Genomic DNA, 18,587 nt, shown 5'->3' with positions numbered 1-18,587 from the left:
AGAGCTACCGCTTCATCAGGGCTAGCGGGGGAGAGCCCGGGGCGCTCCCGGCAAGGCACGCGTCAGCAGGCAGGGCGTTCGCAGAGCGAGCCCCGCACCGGCACCGCGGAGGGGCAGGCAGGCGAGGAGGACGGAGGGTAAATCCCAACACCGCGCGCCGAGCCGGGGGCCCGTCACAGCACCGACGGCAGAGATTCGAGAGCCACATCCTCCTCGCCAGGCCTGCGCCCCGGTTCCTCAAGGCACTGTGGAAGTGGTGGGCTGTGCTCGTTAGTAATTTATGACAGGAGTGTTGTAAGGCAACCAGGTAAAGGCAGCTAACATTTCAGTAATCAAAACAGTTTTGCTTTCAACAGCAGCAAACGGGCTGAAAATACAGCAGGTTTGAAGTGGAGAGGCTGAAGATGGGCACCTTCAGTTGATTTGAGTTTCTGCCTGTAACTCAGGAAGACACACTCCAGACTACAAAAAGAAGAAAAGAGTTGGACAAAGGACAGTCTCCTACAGCCCCTCACTGTAACAATCCTGCATTTTAAGAATTTAAGACACTAGAGATAGGTAACTCTTAAATCCCTCTTTACCTATGTTGGTTTTCCTAGTTTTAGTTTTCCTTTGTGCTTCCACACTGGCATTTCTCAGACTATGTATCTGTTGCCAGTGGTTACTGCAGTGTTTGTTACTGTATTACAGCACAAACAAACTTTGCCCTCCCATGAAATACTTGGGGATTACATAGGAATTCAAACCAAAGACTGAACTGCACGTTCCTGGCTCGCTATCCTGACCCAACCTTAGTATCACTTCACCCAGCGACAAAGTCTTTTTGACAAAAGCCTATCCACTATGGCGGTGCACGTGGAACTGCCACACCAAAAAGGATTCATCTAGCAAGAAGCTGGGGCAGAGGAAAAACTGTTCTCAGGCAAGGGAGGCATATGGTATTTCTCCTCATACTTCTGCAACACGCAGCTGTAGAGACCAGGAACAAACTTGGTTTTAAGCCCTTGCTATTTTCACTTTCACCTGCTCCACTCTGCATAGGCATCCAGGATTCAGCTACAGGAGCTGCCACAGTGGTCACAGGTTACCATTCATTGCAGGCAACAGTTGTTAAAGCAGTCACTGCTATTTCAAATTAACATTATATATACTTTCATTTGAGTATCCTGGCTTTGTTTAAACTGTACCAGTCAGTGAATTAACACCATCTATTCCAACTCCACAAGAAATCCCCATTTTGGTGAAACTTACCAATAATGATGATGATGATAATGAGAACAACAGCTATCAATATGGCCCACATCTGTGAAAAAAGCCACACAACACTTACTACAAACTATGCATAGCATTAACTGGCCTTTAGGGTACAGGAAAGCAGCCCCTGCAAGGTACTTTTGCACCATGTCCTACATCCAACATGGCAAGTAAAACTTCTTCAGTAAGCGAGCTTGATTCACCATTACCACCCAGAGATGGCAGGCTGCGCACACAGGCAAAGTAGACCAGCAGGTTCTTTTCCATTGTGCCTCCATGCAAAGCCTGTCTCAGGTGACTACACAAGCAGGAGTGAAGAACTATTAAACGTCATTTCTATCCTTACCCTATACCACATCTTTCACTGTCTCTGTTGCTGACCAAAGAAGATTCGAACCTTTGACAACAGCTACAAGTACAGGAGTCTGAGTGAGCCTCTTCTAATACTTCCTGCACGTTAATGCAACCTATGCATTTTTGGCCTTTTTCTTCCTGTTCCCCAAAGCCTCAGATTACTGAGGTGTTTCCCTCTGGCCATGACCATCTTAGACAAGGTCTTGCATCAAGCAGCACGGCTGGTAATCCAGCTTTTGGTTACTTCACTGAACCATTATGCCATGTTTGAAAAATAGATGCTATAACGTAAATAACATTGGCTAAAGTCACTTCTACTTCTGCCTTTTGAGATGTCGATCGCAATAGTGTTAACTGCAATACTGCATAGTGTAAGTATACAAGCCATGGTTACCTTACAGTTCTTCCACCAATACTTTCTTTTCAGCTTGGCTGCACTGGCCTCAAACTGGGAAGCTCCCGCTTGCAGTGCATCAGCACGGTCATCCAACTCCGACAGCTTCTGATCTCGCTCCAATACCTTGTCCACATTCACTCTCATGATGTCAACAACCTACATCAGTTTAATGCTTACAGTAAGTTATCAGTTGTATCACCCATTGTGGAGCTTCACTGCAGGCAACAGATAGCAACGCATGGTACTCTTAATGTTCTCTTCTCAGAAGTAGGAGCTATTGCCTTTTAGTATATCCAGTCACAAGCTTAAACAAAACTGTGAAAATCACCTGCAGCTGGAAGCCCCCAATACCTACTTTAAAATGTCAGTAGTGCCAGTTGCACTGGCATTCCCTTAAACCTGGGAAATTATTCCTGACTCAGAAGTTGAGGCATATAAACATGATAGTCAGCCACGTGCCAAAAGATACTGTCGGTAGCCAGCCTGGCTTTTGGACTCCCCTGGAATCTGGACATGTCATATTTGGTAGGCAGCCTTCATCACTACTGAGAAAAAAAGCTTGTTCTCTGTAAGAACAAAGGTTTTTATCTTTACTTATGCCAAATACTCAAGTACTGAGTTTGCAGCTAATGCTTGGACACTGGTAACTTCTCTCTACTTCCCCACTCCAGCTAAATGCATTTTTTTTTTTTTTTTTTTAACCTTTGCAAGAGTTAAGGTGACGCAAGTATAATAAAGTATAATAAAGCAAGCTGACTGGTACTAGGCTTCCCTTTCACATAATGAAGGGGAAACTGCTTTGGCCAAAATATCCCTTCTAGTTATAGAGGTTTCCTGAAGGATAATGCTATCAAACCAGACTTTTACCTCATCTACTTGGTGTTGAGTCTGCTGAAGACGACGATTACTGCCAGCAGCCACATTTGAGCTTCCAGGGATACTGGCTGACCTGCAGTAAAGAAAGTCATCATTATTCTGTTTAGCTTTCAATAGGTTGTGGTTTTAGTTTTATATGGATATGCTTAGAGTACACAAGTTATCTGACATTCCTGAAAACAGGGAACTTGTATCCTTGGAATAAATATGGGGCAGTTTCCTACTGGAGAAGCAATCTTTTCACAGCTGACAATAGGTTTAAGTCATGCAGCGTCCCAACATCTTGCCAACAAATTGCTTGATGTGCTAAAAGACAGCAGTGGCTTGCTAATACTATAGTTTACAATAAGGCATATGACAACTCCTACAATAGCTCATAGGGCTCAAACATTCAAGAGTTTGGGCTCAGGGGTGCTCTTGTTTTTCCATATGAACACAAATACTATGCTTCAAGCTACAGTAGTTTACAAAAAATTAACTACAGAAACTGAATGGTTATTCTAACTACATGCTCTTCCAGCAGTTGCCTCTATCTCTATTCTTTTGAAACAGTTGACACGGAGCAAGAGAAAGCACAAGAAAGAAAAAGCATTCAGCACATACATCAATCTACCTCTGGTCAGCTTTGAACTCATAACCTTAGGCAGTTAAGTTCTTATTACCAGCTGCAACACCCTGCATCTTTGTAATGGATGCAAGAGCCTCTGAACATACTTCTCACACCCTTTTCACTCCTTCACCAAGTTTTTGTCATGTATTTCTAGAACTGTCTGTACTCAATTTGCTTCTCTGTGTTTTCATTTCCTCTGCATCAGAAGCACGCACTGCTTAGTGCCTCCTGATACTCAAAAGAGCTGAATCCGAGTATTGGCTACATTTATGCATTTGCACAGTGACTTCTAATTTACATTTAGCACAAACAAACGTATACACGCACAACAAGCAGACCCAGAAGCCTGTGACAAGGCTCAAGAGCAGTCCATGCACAATACAATATAACTGCTCCTCTGTTTTGGCACTTCAGTCTCCCTTCCGTGCTGGTCCCAGACTGGAGTCTCGGAAGTGAAGCCTCTTCCTGAGAGCAGAGGTTCCCAGCACAGCAACAAACCAGTCACCAGACAGCTCTCCCTCGGTGCTCTGGCTAGGCGGGCAGTGCTTGCAGAGGGACGCCCGGGGCTGGTGGAACTCCGCCCCGATGACCACAGAGCCGCCAGGAAGCACGGCCCGCCCGAGCAGAACCCACACGCCCTGGTACCCGGCCCGAGCAGCGGCTCAGGCCGTGCGGCCCAAGGGACGGCTAGGCCCGGCCTCCCGCCACCGGCCGCCCCTCGCGACTCCACGCGCAGCCGCTCCCGGAGGCCCCCGCCCGCGGGCGGCGCCGTCCCAGGGGCACCCAGGCGCCACCGGCGGGCCGGGCCGGGCCAGGCCAGGCGGGGCCGGGCCGCCCGCGCTACGCAGCAGGCCTGCCCCTGCTCCCGCCGCCGCCGCCCGCCCGGGCGCAGCCGGCTCTGCCGGGCCCACCGCCGCTCCCCAGCTTCCCCGCCGGCGGGCGTCCCCCGAGGCGCGCCGCGGCCCACACTCACATCCTGCCGGAGGGGGGTCGGACCGCTGCAGGCGAGGGCGTCCGGGCGGCTCCCAACAGGAAGTGCGCGCAGCTCCGGCGGCGCCCGGGATGTGACGACCAACCCGGGCGGGGTCTGGGCGCCCCGGGGCGGGGCCTGGGCGCCCCGGGCGGGCCCTGGGGAAACCACGCCCCAACAGGGCGTCGCCCGGAGGCCGCGCCCCCGGGGCAGGGCGGGGGCAGCGAGTGGGCGGGGCCGCCGTCGGGGGTGCGGCGCGAGCCCCCCGGGGGGGGGGGCTGTCACCGCCGCGCCGGGCGCTGCGGGGGGGGCGTGTCCTTCACCACCCCTCGCCCCCCGCCCCCGTTTCGTCCCGCTGCGCCCTGAGAGGAGCCGGCCCCGGGCGGGCGGGTGTTGGCAGCGGCAGTGCACGAGGGGGCTGGGGCCAGGCCGCCCGCCGGGCCGCGGGCGGGCACGCGGGCCTGGACCTGACTGAGGCAGGACCTGGTGGGGCGGGCGGGCCGGGGGAGGCTGCAGGAGAGGGCTCCCTTCCGCTGCAGCGGTGCGGTGGTGTTGCTGCGCGGGCTCTTCTGGTGGGGGGGTGTCTGGGGCGGGGGGGTGCCGGGACGTGGCGAGGCCGGCTGTGCTGCTCTTCAGCAGCGTCCCTGATACCGGCCTGTGCGTGTGGGGCAGGCCAGTATCCTTGGTACCGGTGTAGTGCAATGGGCGCTACACATGCACACACACACACTCTCTGTCTCTCCCCCCACTCTCCACACACACACACTCCCCCCCCCCCCCCCCCCCCGTCCACACACACACACACTCTCCCCCACCCACCCCACCCCCCACCTCCCCCCCCGCTCTCAGCCAGTTTCTGGGCAGGACATGGCCTGCTCCTCTGGCCATCTTCTGTGTGTTAATGCATCTTGGTGTACATTTCGGGGCTGCTGCCTGTGTGTGTGTGAGACCCAGTTCTCTGTGGTAGCACCCTCAGAAGTGGTGCAATTACATTGCCTTACCAGCAAACACTTGGCCTGAACTGCGGGTCCGTGTGGTGATTTTGAGATATCATTGTGCTTATACAGTGGGAAAAGCATGCATGCTTTTTTCTTTTTTTTTTTTTTTTTTTAAAATTGTATCCACATGTGCCTTGTATCACCTGAGGGCAAGTGGAAGATGCCGAAGAGCAAAGGCCTGCCAGGGTAGGTTTGTTCCTGTCCCTCTTGCTGGTTGTGAAGGGCTCTTGGCGTGCCCTAAGCCCAGAAGTACACCTGGGCTCATTTCTCAGAGACCTAGTGGGGTTATGCCTGTACTGGGCCTGGCTGGGATGGAGCTGATGTTCTTCGTCGCAGCCTGTATGGTGCTGTCTTTTTGATTTGTGACCAAAACAGTGTTGATAACACGCTGATGTTTTGGCTGTTGCTGAACAGTGCTCGAACAGCATCAAGGCCTTCTCTGTTTCGCATGCTGCCCCCGCAGCAAGTAGGCTGGGGGTGGGTGAGAGGCTGGAAGGGGACACAGCCGGGACAGCGGTGCCAAACAGACCAAAGGACTATTCCACGCCAGACAACATCCTCCTCAGCAGTAAAGCTGGGGGGGTGTGGTGGCCTTTCCAAGGTATCAGGCAGCTGGTGGGAGGTAGTGAGTGACTGCCTTTGCATCACTTGTTCTTATTTTTGTTCTTTTCCTTTTTTTCCTTCACTTATGAAACTGTCTTTATCACACCCCAAGTATTTTTTTCTCACGTTTGCTCTTCCAATGCTCTTCCCCCATGCCTCTAGGGAGAAGGGGGGAGGCGGGGAGTGAGCAAGCAGCTGGTTGGTGCTTACTTTCTGGCCAGGGTCAAGCCACCACGATGCTAAAGGAGAACCCAGGAATTAACAGGCATGTAAAATGGAAAATCGGGGAGGTATTTGTGAGCAAACTGGGGAGTTAAATGGTGATTTATTCTTAAAGAGAAACATAATTAAACTTGTTTCTCTGTAGTCCAGAAGAAACTCTCTTAATGAGATCTCATCTTGTGTTGTGGTCCTGAGTTCTGGAAGAACTGACTCATAATAGTACTAACATAGTCTTTCACAGACCAGATGATTAGTTTATTAAAGCTGTTTTTCCCTGCTAGGCTAGCCTTGCTGTCAGGTACAAAATTCGCATTATTGAGGGTTGGTTCATGTAACTTACGTACCTGTTCAGTGCAATAATTAGCTATTAAGTCTCAGTTATTAGTATTACTGTGTTATTAAGTGTGACCTCTTAGGTTTCTGCCTCTGCTTTGTGCACGATGTAGGATTTAGCATTCTACTACTAGATGTGCATGGTTTCTCATGAAAAGCCCAGATACCTTGGCCTGAAAGTGAGTGACTGCTGAAGAGGATCTGAAAATAATTTGATCTCAGAAAAGCTAGTCATCCATAGATGAGTACGATTATATAGAACTGCTGTAGGTTGCGTTAGAAAACCTAATCAGAGTTGAGGCCATCTAAGGGCTGGTGAAATATTTCCAAATATGTAGTGTTATGTCACCTTATATAATTTAATAGAATGTTTCCAAATTTGATAAACTACAGCATATTGCCTTGAAAACTCATTTCCACCAAACCAGGCTGCTAGGTGCAGCCGGGCAGAACTTGTATTTTAAGGACAAATGGATTTTTAATGATTTTGTGTAGTCATAGTCATCTTGGCAAAACCTGTAATTTGAAGCTTGGATGTTATGGGTAGATGGGTACCCAGTGTCTGTGGTTTTAAGGGAGTTTTCCTTTCTGCTGTAAGTGCGGACAACACTCACAAGGAAAAGTTTCTGCTTGGGGTGCGGACCTCGGGGGAATAAACACAGAGGGTGGCTGGCATGTACAGGTTTTGTAAGCAGCTGCCAGCGTGGGAGCTGCCAAGCAGGGCCTCGGTTCTGAGCTGGTAGCGCAGAGCAGTGAAATGGAGCTCTGGGCTGGCCTCTGAACTGGAGAAGGACCGGGCTGGCAGTGCTGTGCAGAGGAGCTGCAGAGCACCGCTGGGCAGTGGCACTCTTCAGTAGGAGACCCGGAATAGTTTGCTGCCCGAGAATAGAGTTCCTCTTAAACGTGCTGCTTTACACACCAGACGAAGGTTACACACTGGAGTACAGCAGCAGAATGGGCTGCAGATCCAGGGACTGTGTTGTTGCCTTTAGTGAATCCCACCATGCTCCAGGGGCTGCACACCCGCTCACAGGTAGACTGTGTACTGTTCAGACTATAACCTGTAAGAAACTAGATGCTACTTACAAGCAGGTCATGTAGTAGAAGAAACACTTTTTTTCATGGTTACTTCCAGTGACTAAAGGACTACATCACTCTAAAAAGTAGGATGGAAGAGACGTGTTTAAAAAAAGGTGCACACTTTGTATGGGGAAATTTTCTTTGTTTTTAATTTACAGCAGAAAGAATATAAAGCATTCAGAAAACATTTTCCATATTTTAAGGGCAATTCAAAACATTTTGCATGGTTCCAGCAGCTGAGTTCTTCAACAGATCCATTGATTCAGTGATGCTTTACATGCACGGTTACAAAAATAAAACTTACAAAAGAGAAGACATCTATACTAGTTTTACATGCAAGTCTTGGGGACCCCCCATTGGGCACCAACTATTGTGTGGAACTGCCATAAGCGTGCAACCAGAGAGGGGGTTCATGTTATATTCTGTATTTCTTTCACACAGTATTACTGCTGTCGAATGTGTTTCACAAAGGAGCAATTCCATTATCAGAAGACAGAAGATCTGGCTCCTGGCACTTGGGAATTCGAACTTTCCCGGAAAGCTGCACTTACTCATCTTCCGTGAAAATGTAAGTTCCACAACCAAGAAAGGGGTGAGCAGAATCACTTCACTGCAGGGGGAGTCTTTCTAACTCCCCAGTGGTACACTGAAGGGTTATGGCCCGACACAACAAGCACTCAGAAGCTGTACTTAGCTTAAAGCATGCAAGTAGTTCTGTTGCGCCCATAGAACTGCTTGCATGTTTAACAGCAAGTACATGCTTAAACGTTTGGCTGAAGCAGGATCTAGATTAGTAGATACACCACCAGGCCCATGGATCTGGAAGAGTAATTTGAAATAGCTCTGTATATTACTGAATCATTTTCTGTAAAGACGGGGAGTTAAAACATTTCCACTGAGGTCACTACTCTTGTTAGGAAAAGGTCGATTCTATATTGTCACGTATTGGTTCATGGGAGCAACATTTCGGTTTCAAAATGTCAAGAGTTCTTCCAGTATTAATACAGAGCATTTCCAATTCATTCCAAAGGAGATTCTTCGGAGTCTCCTGTTCCATTTTTGTGTGAGAGAAAAATTTAATGGTTACGGTCCCAATTCCATACAGTAAATCGAGGCTATGAGGCTGCCCACAGGCACAGTGTGAGTGCCAGGCCCTTCATTTTTCTTTTTTCCCTTTTTTTAAATTGAATCAGGTCATAAAGCAGCAGTTCAGAAATGTACAAGAGAATTCTGGTAATGAGCTATAGCACATCTACTGTAATTCAATGCTGGCAGTGAAAAGAAGTAATTAAAAACAGGTACAATTATAGAAAAGGCACCAAGAGCACTGACCCCAGTTTTTTTGCCACAATCTTTGTTTTTACTCTTCTTTTAAAGACACCAGTTTAAAAGCTTCTTATATGTGAATATTTTTAGGCTTCACAACAAGCCTTGCGTTTGAACATTGCAGTTGGTGGCCGGGATCAAGCAAGAACAACTATTCCAAAACTAACAATCTCAAATTTACACCAGTACGTTCAGAAATTTTAAACTGCCACAAGCAAAACAAACACACAGGAGCAGTTTCTGATCTCAGACACATGTACATAAACCCACAGTAACGACATGGACTTCAGGAGTTTCTTCCCTTACATTCCTGTGTAATAAAGATCAGAACCTGGTTCCCATTGTCGAGAATTTGTGACAGTTTTAAATTAGTAGTTCAATTTAAAAAAATCTAATTTCTTTGGCTCCTCACTATGTGGAAATAGCAATATACCATGACACCCCTACAAGATCAGTTTGCATCTTTTTTTAAGTTTTACTTAATTTTTTTTTATTTTTTGTGCAATTTTTATTACATTTTCTGACTTCCAGCAGGAGATATGAAAATGTGAAACATAGTTTTCTACTTTTGTACTATTTCTTTTTTTTTTTTTTTCATTTTATGTTCATTCTAAGTGTTCTTTATTGGAGTGAGTGTATGGTGTTAAGCTAGATACGGCTTTTGTACTCTTATGATTATCTGCTTTGCAAAAGTAACTTAATTTTCTTAAGCAATATTAGCATTCACATTACTTGGCACCATTGGCAAAAAAAAAAAAAAAAAAAAAAAAAAGACGGGGGAAAAAAAAAGAAGGCAGGAATAAATAAATTAAATCCAACCAACCGAACTCCTGGTAGCCAAAATCAAATGTAAACATATCCTTTTTTTTTCTTTTTTTTTTCTTTTTTTTTAAAGTAATGTTGCTCTGCCTTTTTTTCCTAAGTCTAAATACAGTAGCTCTTTTTTGCCATTTAGTCATGCTTTAGCAAAAATGTTCTTCTAAAGAACATTTAAAATAAAGTTTCTTATAGTGAAATAAAGTTTTTGTTTCATTTTACAGACCATAGCCACTAATGCTTTGCTTTGTTCATTTCTTTTTCTTGAGTTCATGCACATATCTCTTTGTTTTAATATATACAATATGTACAAACAATACATCCACACTCTTCTCGTTCATTCAGACAAAACTATACAAATAATAATTTTATCTTGCCAAGTTATTGACCCTTTGTGAATAAAATATTTAGTAATTAATCAATATATTCCCTTTCAAATATTTTTTCTCATTTTCCATTTCTACCTTCTATATATACAGAAACTGCCCAGATTTTGATGAAGTAGCCAAAATAAGAAATTTACTGGCCAGAATGCAGCACCACTCTGATCTTTAGGTGGTATAAAATGTCCAGGCAACATATGTATGTGACTCTGCAAAATGACAAAGAGGTTTGACAAGTACTTAAGATAAAAAGCTACATGTTTTACAAATTATTTTAAGAACTTAAAGAAAATAATAGTACATGAAAGTAAGGCTAGAAAATAAAGTGCTGAATATGAGAGAAAGTACGTGACAATTGGTATGTTTGCAGGTTCTAGTAAAAATACCAAAAAAACTTTTTAAAACTTGCTTAAGCTGCTCTCTCTGTTCCTCATGCATTACCCGTTTATCTCATCCACCAACCCCTTCTGTAAGTTCCCACGGGATGTATTAAAAACCTGCAGATTTAAAAAGTTGCATTAAGTGTGCTGTAGAGATTTAAATAAAACACAAAGGACAGAAGTGCGAAGGAAATGAGGATGCATGGACCCAATAAAGATGTACTGATCTAAGCCCCTCCACTGAGACTCTCAAAGCTTCAGTTTCTTGGAGATGACTGACAGGTGCAGGAACAGCATTCTTGTGTTGCTTGTGCATTCCCACCTTTTCTTAACAATATTTTTGGTATAATATTTGTACAGTTCCACATGTTGTTTAATACAGCCCTATATGAAAAGGATAATTAATCGCTTCTTCCTTCTCGGAGAATGAAGCAACTCACAATTTCCTCCTGGTGTCTTTTGTTTTCCCCATGATCCAACAGAAGATTGAGTTCCAAGATGTCTTGCTGAACAAATTAAAAGTTGTCCATGAAAGTGCAAATGCAATGACCAAAACATTACTGTTAAAATCCTGCAGCTGGTACTTCCAGAACTGCAGTGGGTATTTTTGTTGTTGTTGTTGTTGCATGTCTCTGCTAAAAACAGAAAATGAAAACAGTCTGAAAAGCAATGTCACATTGCTACGGGATGCTGCTGCGTATCTTCAAGTTCCTTGGCCTTTTTCAATTCTTTCACTCTGAAAAAACAAAGAGGAGCTATATAACATTCTATTGCAAATCTCTTTCAAGACAGAAAAATCAAAATGATTCCTTGCTCTAGCCTCCCGTGCAAAAGAGCCAGCTCCCAGAGAAATGACGGGAGGGCAATACATTCCTGACACCACAAACAGTTGGAAGCGCAAGAATGGGCCACTAGAAATCAGAGACAAACGCATTTGGCAAGGTACACTTATTTCCAGCTACTGTTTTTTCCTGATACTTGTAACTACAGCTAGACTTGGTTCGGGTATTGGCCTATTTAATTGCTTGGGGGTTTCTTGGACTGCTGTTCATTAACCGATTTTGCAGCTGCCTGCTATTCCAGCTGTTACGGCAAAGGGGCTTTTCAGTGTCGACCTCTTTTCTCCATACATCACTGAAGTGGCAACAATTTGATGTCGCACCCAGCACAGTAGGGGAAAATCAGTCAGTCATACGTACAAGGGAAGCTTGATGTTGATACAGAATCTCAGATAAGAAAGTGTTTATATGAGAGTAGAAGGAACCGGTACGGGTGTGAAGAAAGAGAACTTACTTCACACTTACTCCAGCTGCTAGCAGCTGTATTTTCTACCACGTTGTTGGTAGTAGATTCATGTTTTTTCCCAGCCAGCAGCGGAGGACACTGCGTGCCAAGGGACACGAATGTACAATGTGGAAAAGTCACTCTCCCTAGATGTGGCCTGATGCTTCAGTTCTCAACTCTTTAAAATATGTACAATACATTACCTCCTCTAGCACTTGTCAGCCTAAGAACTAAATAATCACTGAAAGCTGAAATAATTAAAAATTAAACGAAAGTATGAAGAGAAGGGAATAATTTCAATCCCATCAAATAAAGCACAATTCTGCATCAGTGCTGGAGTAGCACCAATCTTCTGCTCAGGCTGACAGACTGGCTGCATGTCAGTGAAGGCTCCCTGCAAAGGAGCCAAAACAATCCACGGGGACTTCCCGTGCTGCCCCTAAACCTGAAGGCAGGTGCCCAGCTGAGCCTGCGGCAGCTTGGCTCTGCCTCCTTTTGCAGGGCACTCCTTTCTGCAATGCGATCCCTTTGCCTCCTGCCTCCACGTGTCTTTCTGCTGCTACTGCGAGGGGAGGATCACCCCAAAAGGAGTAGGACACAGCCTAAATTAAGGTGATGTAGCAAAGCACGTACACGCCCAACTGACATAGCAAAAACTTGAAAGGACAAATAACGAAGGTAGGGTACAAAGAATCGTGTCAGAGCTGCGAGTCTGTGTAACAGAATCCAACTAAGAGTGAATGAATTTAACAAACCCGAAGTAAATATAGATAGTAAAAGATGTTGGGAGAGCTAAGCAGCAGCAATGCCAGTTTTGTAGCTTCTGTACGTAGACTTCCACTCACACATCCTCTTTTGGCTTTTGCACCAGCCTGCTAATATAAGGATACGATGAAGGCTATAAACTGACCTCTGTAAATACACCTCCACTTCACTGTTTTATTTATTAATTTTTCTGCACGTACTATTGCTCAGAATCACAGTCAAAAGGGAGCTGGCTGCTTTTAACTCTTTGTTTCAGATGACTCAAAGCTCTAGCACTCAAAGGCGTTCTCTTTATTTGTGAAATTGGGGGAAACAGGAGTCAACGAATAAATCACACTAACCAATATGCAGGCCAGACATTTGCTAATTACCTTAATTCCACTGAACTGTTTGAGAATATCATGCATGGAAAGACAGAGGGCTCTGCTAGTCCAAATGCACGTGCCGTTTTCAGAGCCTGAAGACCTACGTCCAAGGGGCCAAAGCACTCCTCTGAAATCCCAGTCCAGCAGAGGGGTGCCTCAATACAGCTCTCCCAGGTGCCGAGAAATACTCTGATCCCCAGGCTGAGGAAGGGGCAAGGCAGCAAGCAGCACCACTGGTTCTGAGCTCCTCCTTGGGTAGTGCTGCGCAGAGCCTAAATGCCTGCTACAACTTTACAGAGATGTTTTCTCCAGGGAAATTTGGGCTCTACGCAAGCTAAAAGACCCTGCTGACATCAGGGGAGTGGGGGCCTCAGCACCGCACAGAAGGCAGCAGCAAGGCTCTGCTCACCCCCAGTGGGGGGTGGCCTATTGTCATGCTACCTGAGGGGTAAGTCCAGATCATCTTTTCATTATAGGAAACATAGGACTGGTACAGTGAACTGAAAAGGCTCACAAATGACAAACTGACTGTCTTCAGTACATTTAGTTTTCTTTCTTTTCTTGCAGCAGAAAAGCAGCCTCTCCCTTGAAATTATTACCAATATTTCTACTGCTGCACTGCTTAGAAGCAGAAGGTGAGCCAAGATCACTGCTGTGCTAGAAAAATGTGGTGTGCCTCTGTGCACTAGGCAATTTTTAAGGCTGAGATTAACTATGCTCAAGACACCATCTATTAATGCATGATTTGCAGTGCAACTTCCAAGTGTTTTCTGTTGCACTTCAGTACTGTAATGTAAAATTAACCTGTTATTATAGATCTCTTACTGAGAACATGCACGTTAGATAAGCTGGTGGCTCTTTCACTGAGACATGCTATACCTTAGTTTAGCACTTCAACATGCAAGGACTACACTAACAAAGCACTTTCGCTGGAAGAATGCAATACATGCTTTGCTGCAAACTTCAACCTACAGCATGCAATATCTGTACTGGTGCAGACCTATTGAATCTGTTTCACTGGAACACACATGCCAATGGAAGTTAATCACTACAGCACTCAACATTTGCACTAGTACAGATCCTATTCAGAAATATGCAACACTTTTCCTTGGTCAAGTGTACTTTACATTGGTTTACAGATTTTCAAGCTTATAAAAATGTTGCAATTACTGCTTAAAAACAGAAGCACATACTAGTACAGAATTTCCCTACAGCAGTTACAGACTTTGAAATTTGTCATGGATACTTCACTGAAAGATGCTGTTTAGTATGTAATGGCTTAAAACAAACCCTGCATTCCACAGCATTTGTAAGCTTAAGATGATGACCATCCAAATTTATTAAGCTACCACTTTTTTTTTTTTTAAATTAAATTAACTTCTGTGTTCAGTATACATAATTGTGCACGTGTTACATTAAAAATGGGAGTACAGGTAGGTACTACAAGTCCTTTATTTGTATAATACGCTGCCCGGTAGGTATGAAGACCTGCAGCCTGTGGCTGAGAAACTCTCCTCCTCGCTCAGAAGAGCTGGCGCTGAGAGGCCAGAGAAGTTCTCCCCTCTCCTGGCAGCAGGCTCGAGGCAGCCCCACGCAGCTGCGGGATCTGCAGCATAGCACAGCCAGCGTGGAACTGAAGTATCTCTGCTGCTACCAATAATGGAGCAAATCCATGGCCAGACTGACACTTGGGAAGCACTGACGTAGTGTAGTCAATGCCCTGCTTCTTCCCCGAACCAGGGTTAAATGTGAAGTGCTAGAACCAGTGTACACATCAAGCTAGATACAAGACCAAGGTAATCCATTTGTTTTATCACTTAAAATACCTGTTCCTAAACAAGCCTCTGAATTGCTTTATCAAGAGAACCTATAACTAATAGTTTTCAACCAATTAATTCTTTATTGGATAGTCTGTACTGCAGCCTTTCCTATGTCTTAAAAGTCCTTTTAGTCCTCATTTAACACTTCTTTTCTTTTTGAGTAAGTTCCTTGCTCAGTGGTACTTTGATTTGATTTTGTTACAACAATATAAAGTGTCAACACGAGCATAGGGCTGGTATTTCCCCGTCATTAATGCTCAGTGTAATAAACCCTCTACATTTTCAAATGCAGTTAAAAATACAGTTTGACCAGGGAAGAATTTTGGACTAATTAGGACCCTTGAAAATAGAAATCCACTGCGTAAGTGCTGCTAGGAGAGCTTTTAAGTGAACAATATAGCATTGCCTTCATGCTAGAAGGCAATCTGCTTTCGTTCATATTTTTCCACTCTTAAATTCAGGCAGGGGAAGAGGGCCAAAGCATAGCATTTGCAGTTACAAGCATTAATAAACTGCTATAAGAAAAAGAACGCTACTGGAATTTATAGAATGGTACAGCAGAAAGTATGTTCTTAGAGAAGATGTTTCAATCCAGTTCAGTAGACTTACAGTGAGACTTTTTTTTTGTTTGTTTTAAGTAACAGAAAAAATGAGAGCACTGAGAGCAAGTAATACCAGCAGGCCACGTGCTGATGGATGGTGCGCAGACCCCTCCAGCGGTCTACAGGCACTGGTATGCTGGTTTGGATCACTTCTGGAAGTGCCTCCAGCTGCATGAGGACTGGAGCTGAGGACAGTTCACGTGACGCACGGCTGCAAGCCAGAGCGCACCAGAAAGAGTAACAGACTCCAGCCATTGCAAGACTCCAAACAAGAAGTACCATCCTACTTCAGCAACTACTGAAACCATGCACAGAATTGCAAGGACCGTAAATCTGGTTTATGCACTGATGAAGCCTTGAACAAAAACCTCCTCAGATAACGTTTCCTCTAGACAGTAAGCACCTCTAAGGTACAAAGTCATTCCCTCAGCAATTGCTGAAGAGCAGATGGACAGAAAAAGCACGTGCAATACAGATGACCACCAATAAGGTGTCTGAATCACAGCCGTGGCGCTGACGCACAGAAAGGGAAAAGATGATTTCAACTATGAGCTTTGAACCCTGACACTCAGGAGCTACGTCCCAGTTCCCAGATTGCTCCAGCCAGACAAAGCTTCTGCCCTTCGAACTGCGTTACTTACTTGGACACCGTACAGGAGGTTGCATCATTATGTGCTGAAGCGATGTAGAAAGCAACAGCCCCAGAAGCGAGCAGCAGCTCCTCTCCCCACGCACCCTCCCCAGTCTTGTATGGGAGTGTGTCAGCAAATGAATTAGGCCTACTTAGAAGAAGTTACAGCAGACGATGGCTTCATGGGTAAAGCGTAACACAAAGCTGCTTCATCAAATTTACTCCATAATGCCCAGCCAGGGAAATGTTTAATGAATCTGAATGCTGAAGATCAGTATAAAGGACAGGGTGCAGGAGCCAGAGAAGGCTGTCTGGTGAGTTACCTGTTGCTCTGAGAGCTGAAATGGCCTGTGGGACATTTAAGAAAAGGGAGCTCTTGCCTTTTTCCAGATATCTCATTTGGGCAGCAAAACAAGAAAGACAGAAAGGCCCAATAAGAACGACACCCCAGAGCACACGGTCTGTGATTTAACACACACATTTGAGCTCCAAATACATTCAGCCCCCGCAAGAGGTAAATGAAAAAAGAAATTACTTCGAAAACTTTTGTTGCAGGTACAGTGACGCATATCCCAATACGACATTTTCTCACATTGTCCTGAACTCGAACAAACTGTACTTTTCAATCCCTTAAAATTTTCCCCCATTCTCAATCTTACTAAGAGATGTAAGAAACCGGGTACTTAAATGCAATGGCTGCTGCATAGCACATATTAAAAACACACAAAAAATACAAGTCCTAGGTGCACAGGAGTAGGAAAGGGTTTGTTGCTGAAATGCCAAGAAAGGGAAGGGTATGCAAAGACAACAAAATATAGTAGATGTTGTTTATTCAGGTATGAAATAAAGTTGTACTTACCAGAGGAACTGACTTCAGGTGTTACATGCACACTCCCCAAACCAGAGAGCAGCATTTAATCAAACCGTAAGAAACAGGGTGGGGCTAAGGGGATCTATTTTTAAATGAAAGATGCCGTGAATGAATACATTCTTTATTACTCAGGATCACAGATAACAAGTCCACTTGTTCTGCCCCAGAGAGGACAGAAGTTTCACCATAGGCAGAAAGCGATCGGCGAGCCTAATGATGTGAAAAGACTTGCTGCTTGTGATCTGCTCCAGATCACCTGCCTACCAAGAGTACAGCAGAGAGGGTCACAGCTCAAGTGGCCTTGTATTCTTGTTCATGTCCTATATCTGGACTTGGAGCAAAGCTCTCCTTCACAGGAGGCTACAGCGGACGGTTTAACCGATGAGCAGGGAAACATTTGTGTAGCAGGCACCGTGATTAGCTGAAATCTGCCCACTGGAGGGGCTTCCCCGAGATGAAAACTATTACTTAAAGGCAATAGTAACTGGAAATGTTTTTGGTTTGTTTTTTTTTTTTCTCTAGAAAGTCTTTTTAATTTCTACTGCAGAAAGATAGCAAGTTATGTCTTGCATAAGTTGGTAAATAAAATCTCCCAGCTCTCCCTTCTTACTGATCCTGGTGTAATGTAACCCAAATAAATCCAGAAAAATTAATGAAACCAATTTGAAAAGAGGTTTTCAAAATGAAACATGGAGGCAAATGCCATGAGCATTTATCTGCACATGCAGGCTACATAAGCACGGTGTCAGTGTACAGAACACATCAAATTTGTGTATTACAGACAGACATATGTTTGCATGCATTCCTCCAGCATATGTGGACATGTCAGCTTGTGCACATCAGAAGGCCCAGAAATATTTTTCTTATGTATATGCACGTAGGTTGCTACCGGAATGCAAAGCAGCAAAGAATCATTTGCTGTAACAGACTTATTTTGGCAGAACAGCAGCTAATACATTTTGTCGTAGTTCATAGATTGCTTTTTCCAGATAAGCAGAGAACTCCCCAATTTCCCGATCAATCCCACATCACTTGCCATTCAAGGCAAAACCTGCAAATGCTACTAAACTTCCAGAATCTGCTTCCTTCTAATTTCTCATACGCTGTTACATACACAAAGCCTTAAAGTGCAACAACTATTTATCTTCCGATACTGATGACCGGCCTGTCAGCTGCACCTGGAGCAGAATCACTGTACAGTATCTACTGAGCGTGCCCTCAGGTATGGCTTCCCTCGCTTCGCTCAAGTCCAGGGAGCCGTGCACTAGCTGTGGGCCCGGACCCTGCACTTGCTTCTCTTTATGGTCCCCTCTACTAGCACACTGACCACGCAACACAGGCCGGTTTTAGTGTATCTTGAGACTGCAGCATGCATCTGCTCTCTTAAGTAGGAATCCTAGCCTTGAATGGAAAGGCACAATAACACAATTGCTTTATTCTTCCACGTTCAAGTTGTATGTTGCGCATTCTTTTCAGTTTTGAATCCAACTAGCCCACTTTGGTATGCACAGTTTGAGTTTAAATTATTTTTCCTATTCATAGAACAAAGGTCTTAAAACATATCCCCTCCTGTCTGGCATGCAAAGGCTACATGCAGTGCTGCTAGTAGAGAACACCGCACAGCTTCCAGCCTGTGCCATTCCCAGG

General features: G+C 45.0%; 2 protein-coding genes and 1 long non-coding RNA gene across 8 annotated transcripts in view; 1 reads left to right on the top strand and 2 right to left on the bottom strand.

The window, feature by feature from the left end:
• Positions 1–262: 262 nt before the first annotated feature.
• On the bottom strand, positions 263–4,579 carry VAMP3 (vesicle associated membrane protein 3). The gene is made up of 5 exons (XM_075520467.1): positions 4,465–4,579; positions 2,873–2,954; positions 2,003–2,161; positions 1,252–1,303; positions 263–462 (listed from the first exon to the last, which is right to left on the bottom strand). Coding segments are annotated over exons 1-5 (315 nt in total). The 5' UTR covers positions 4,467–4,579; the 3' UTR covers positions 263–442.
• A 4,277-nt stretch (positions 4,580–8,856) lies between these two features.
• CAMTA1 (calmodulin binding transcription activator 1) overlaps positions 8,857–18,587 on the bottom strand; it is a 330,409-nt gene continuing 320,678 nt past the window's right edge. For 5 of the 6 annotated variants that reach the window (XM_075520673.1, XM_075520677.1, XM_075520672.1 and 2 more), the window contains one exon: positions 8,857–11,338. In XM_075520673.1, coding sequence (XP_075376788.1) covers positions 11,306–11,338 — 33 coding nt within the window. In that variant the 3' untranslated portion in view covers positions 8,857–11,305. Of the gene's footprint in view, positions 11,339–16,392; positions 16,579–18,587 lie in introns of all 6 variants that reach the window. The other variant, XM_075520680.1, reaches the window with a different exon arrangement.
• On the top strand, positions 11,394–16,448 carry LOC142418615 (uncharacterized). Its single transcript, XR_012778334.1, has 4 exons — positions 11,394–11,544; positions 13,584–13,651; positions 14,495–14,812; positions 15,475–16,448. It is a non-coding gene; the product is annotated as an uncharacterized LOC142418615 (long non-coding RNA).

The sequence above is a fragment of the Mycteria americana genome, chromosome 18, assembly GCF_035582795.1.
Source record: "Mycteria americana isolate JAX WOST 10 ecotype Jacksonville Zoo and Gardens chromosome 18, USCA_MyAme_1.0, whole genome shotgun sequence".
Lineage (NCBI taxonomy): Eukaryota > Metazoa > Chordata > Aves > Ciconiiformes > Ciconiidae > Mycteria > Mycteria americana.
This window is presented reverse-complemented; position numbering and strand designations above follow the sequence as displayed.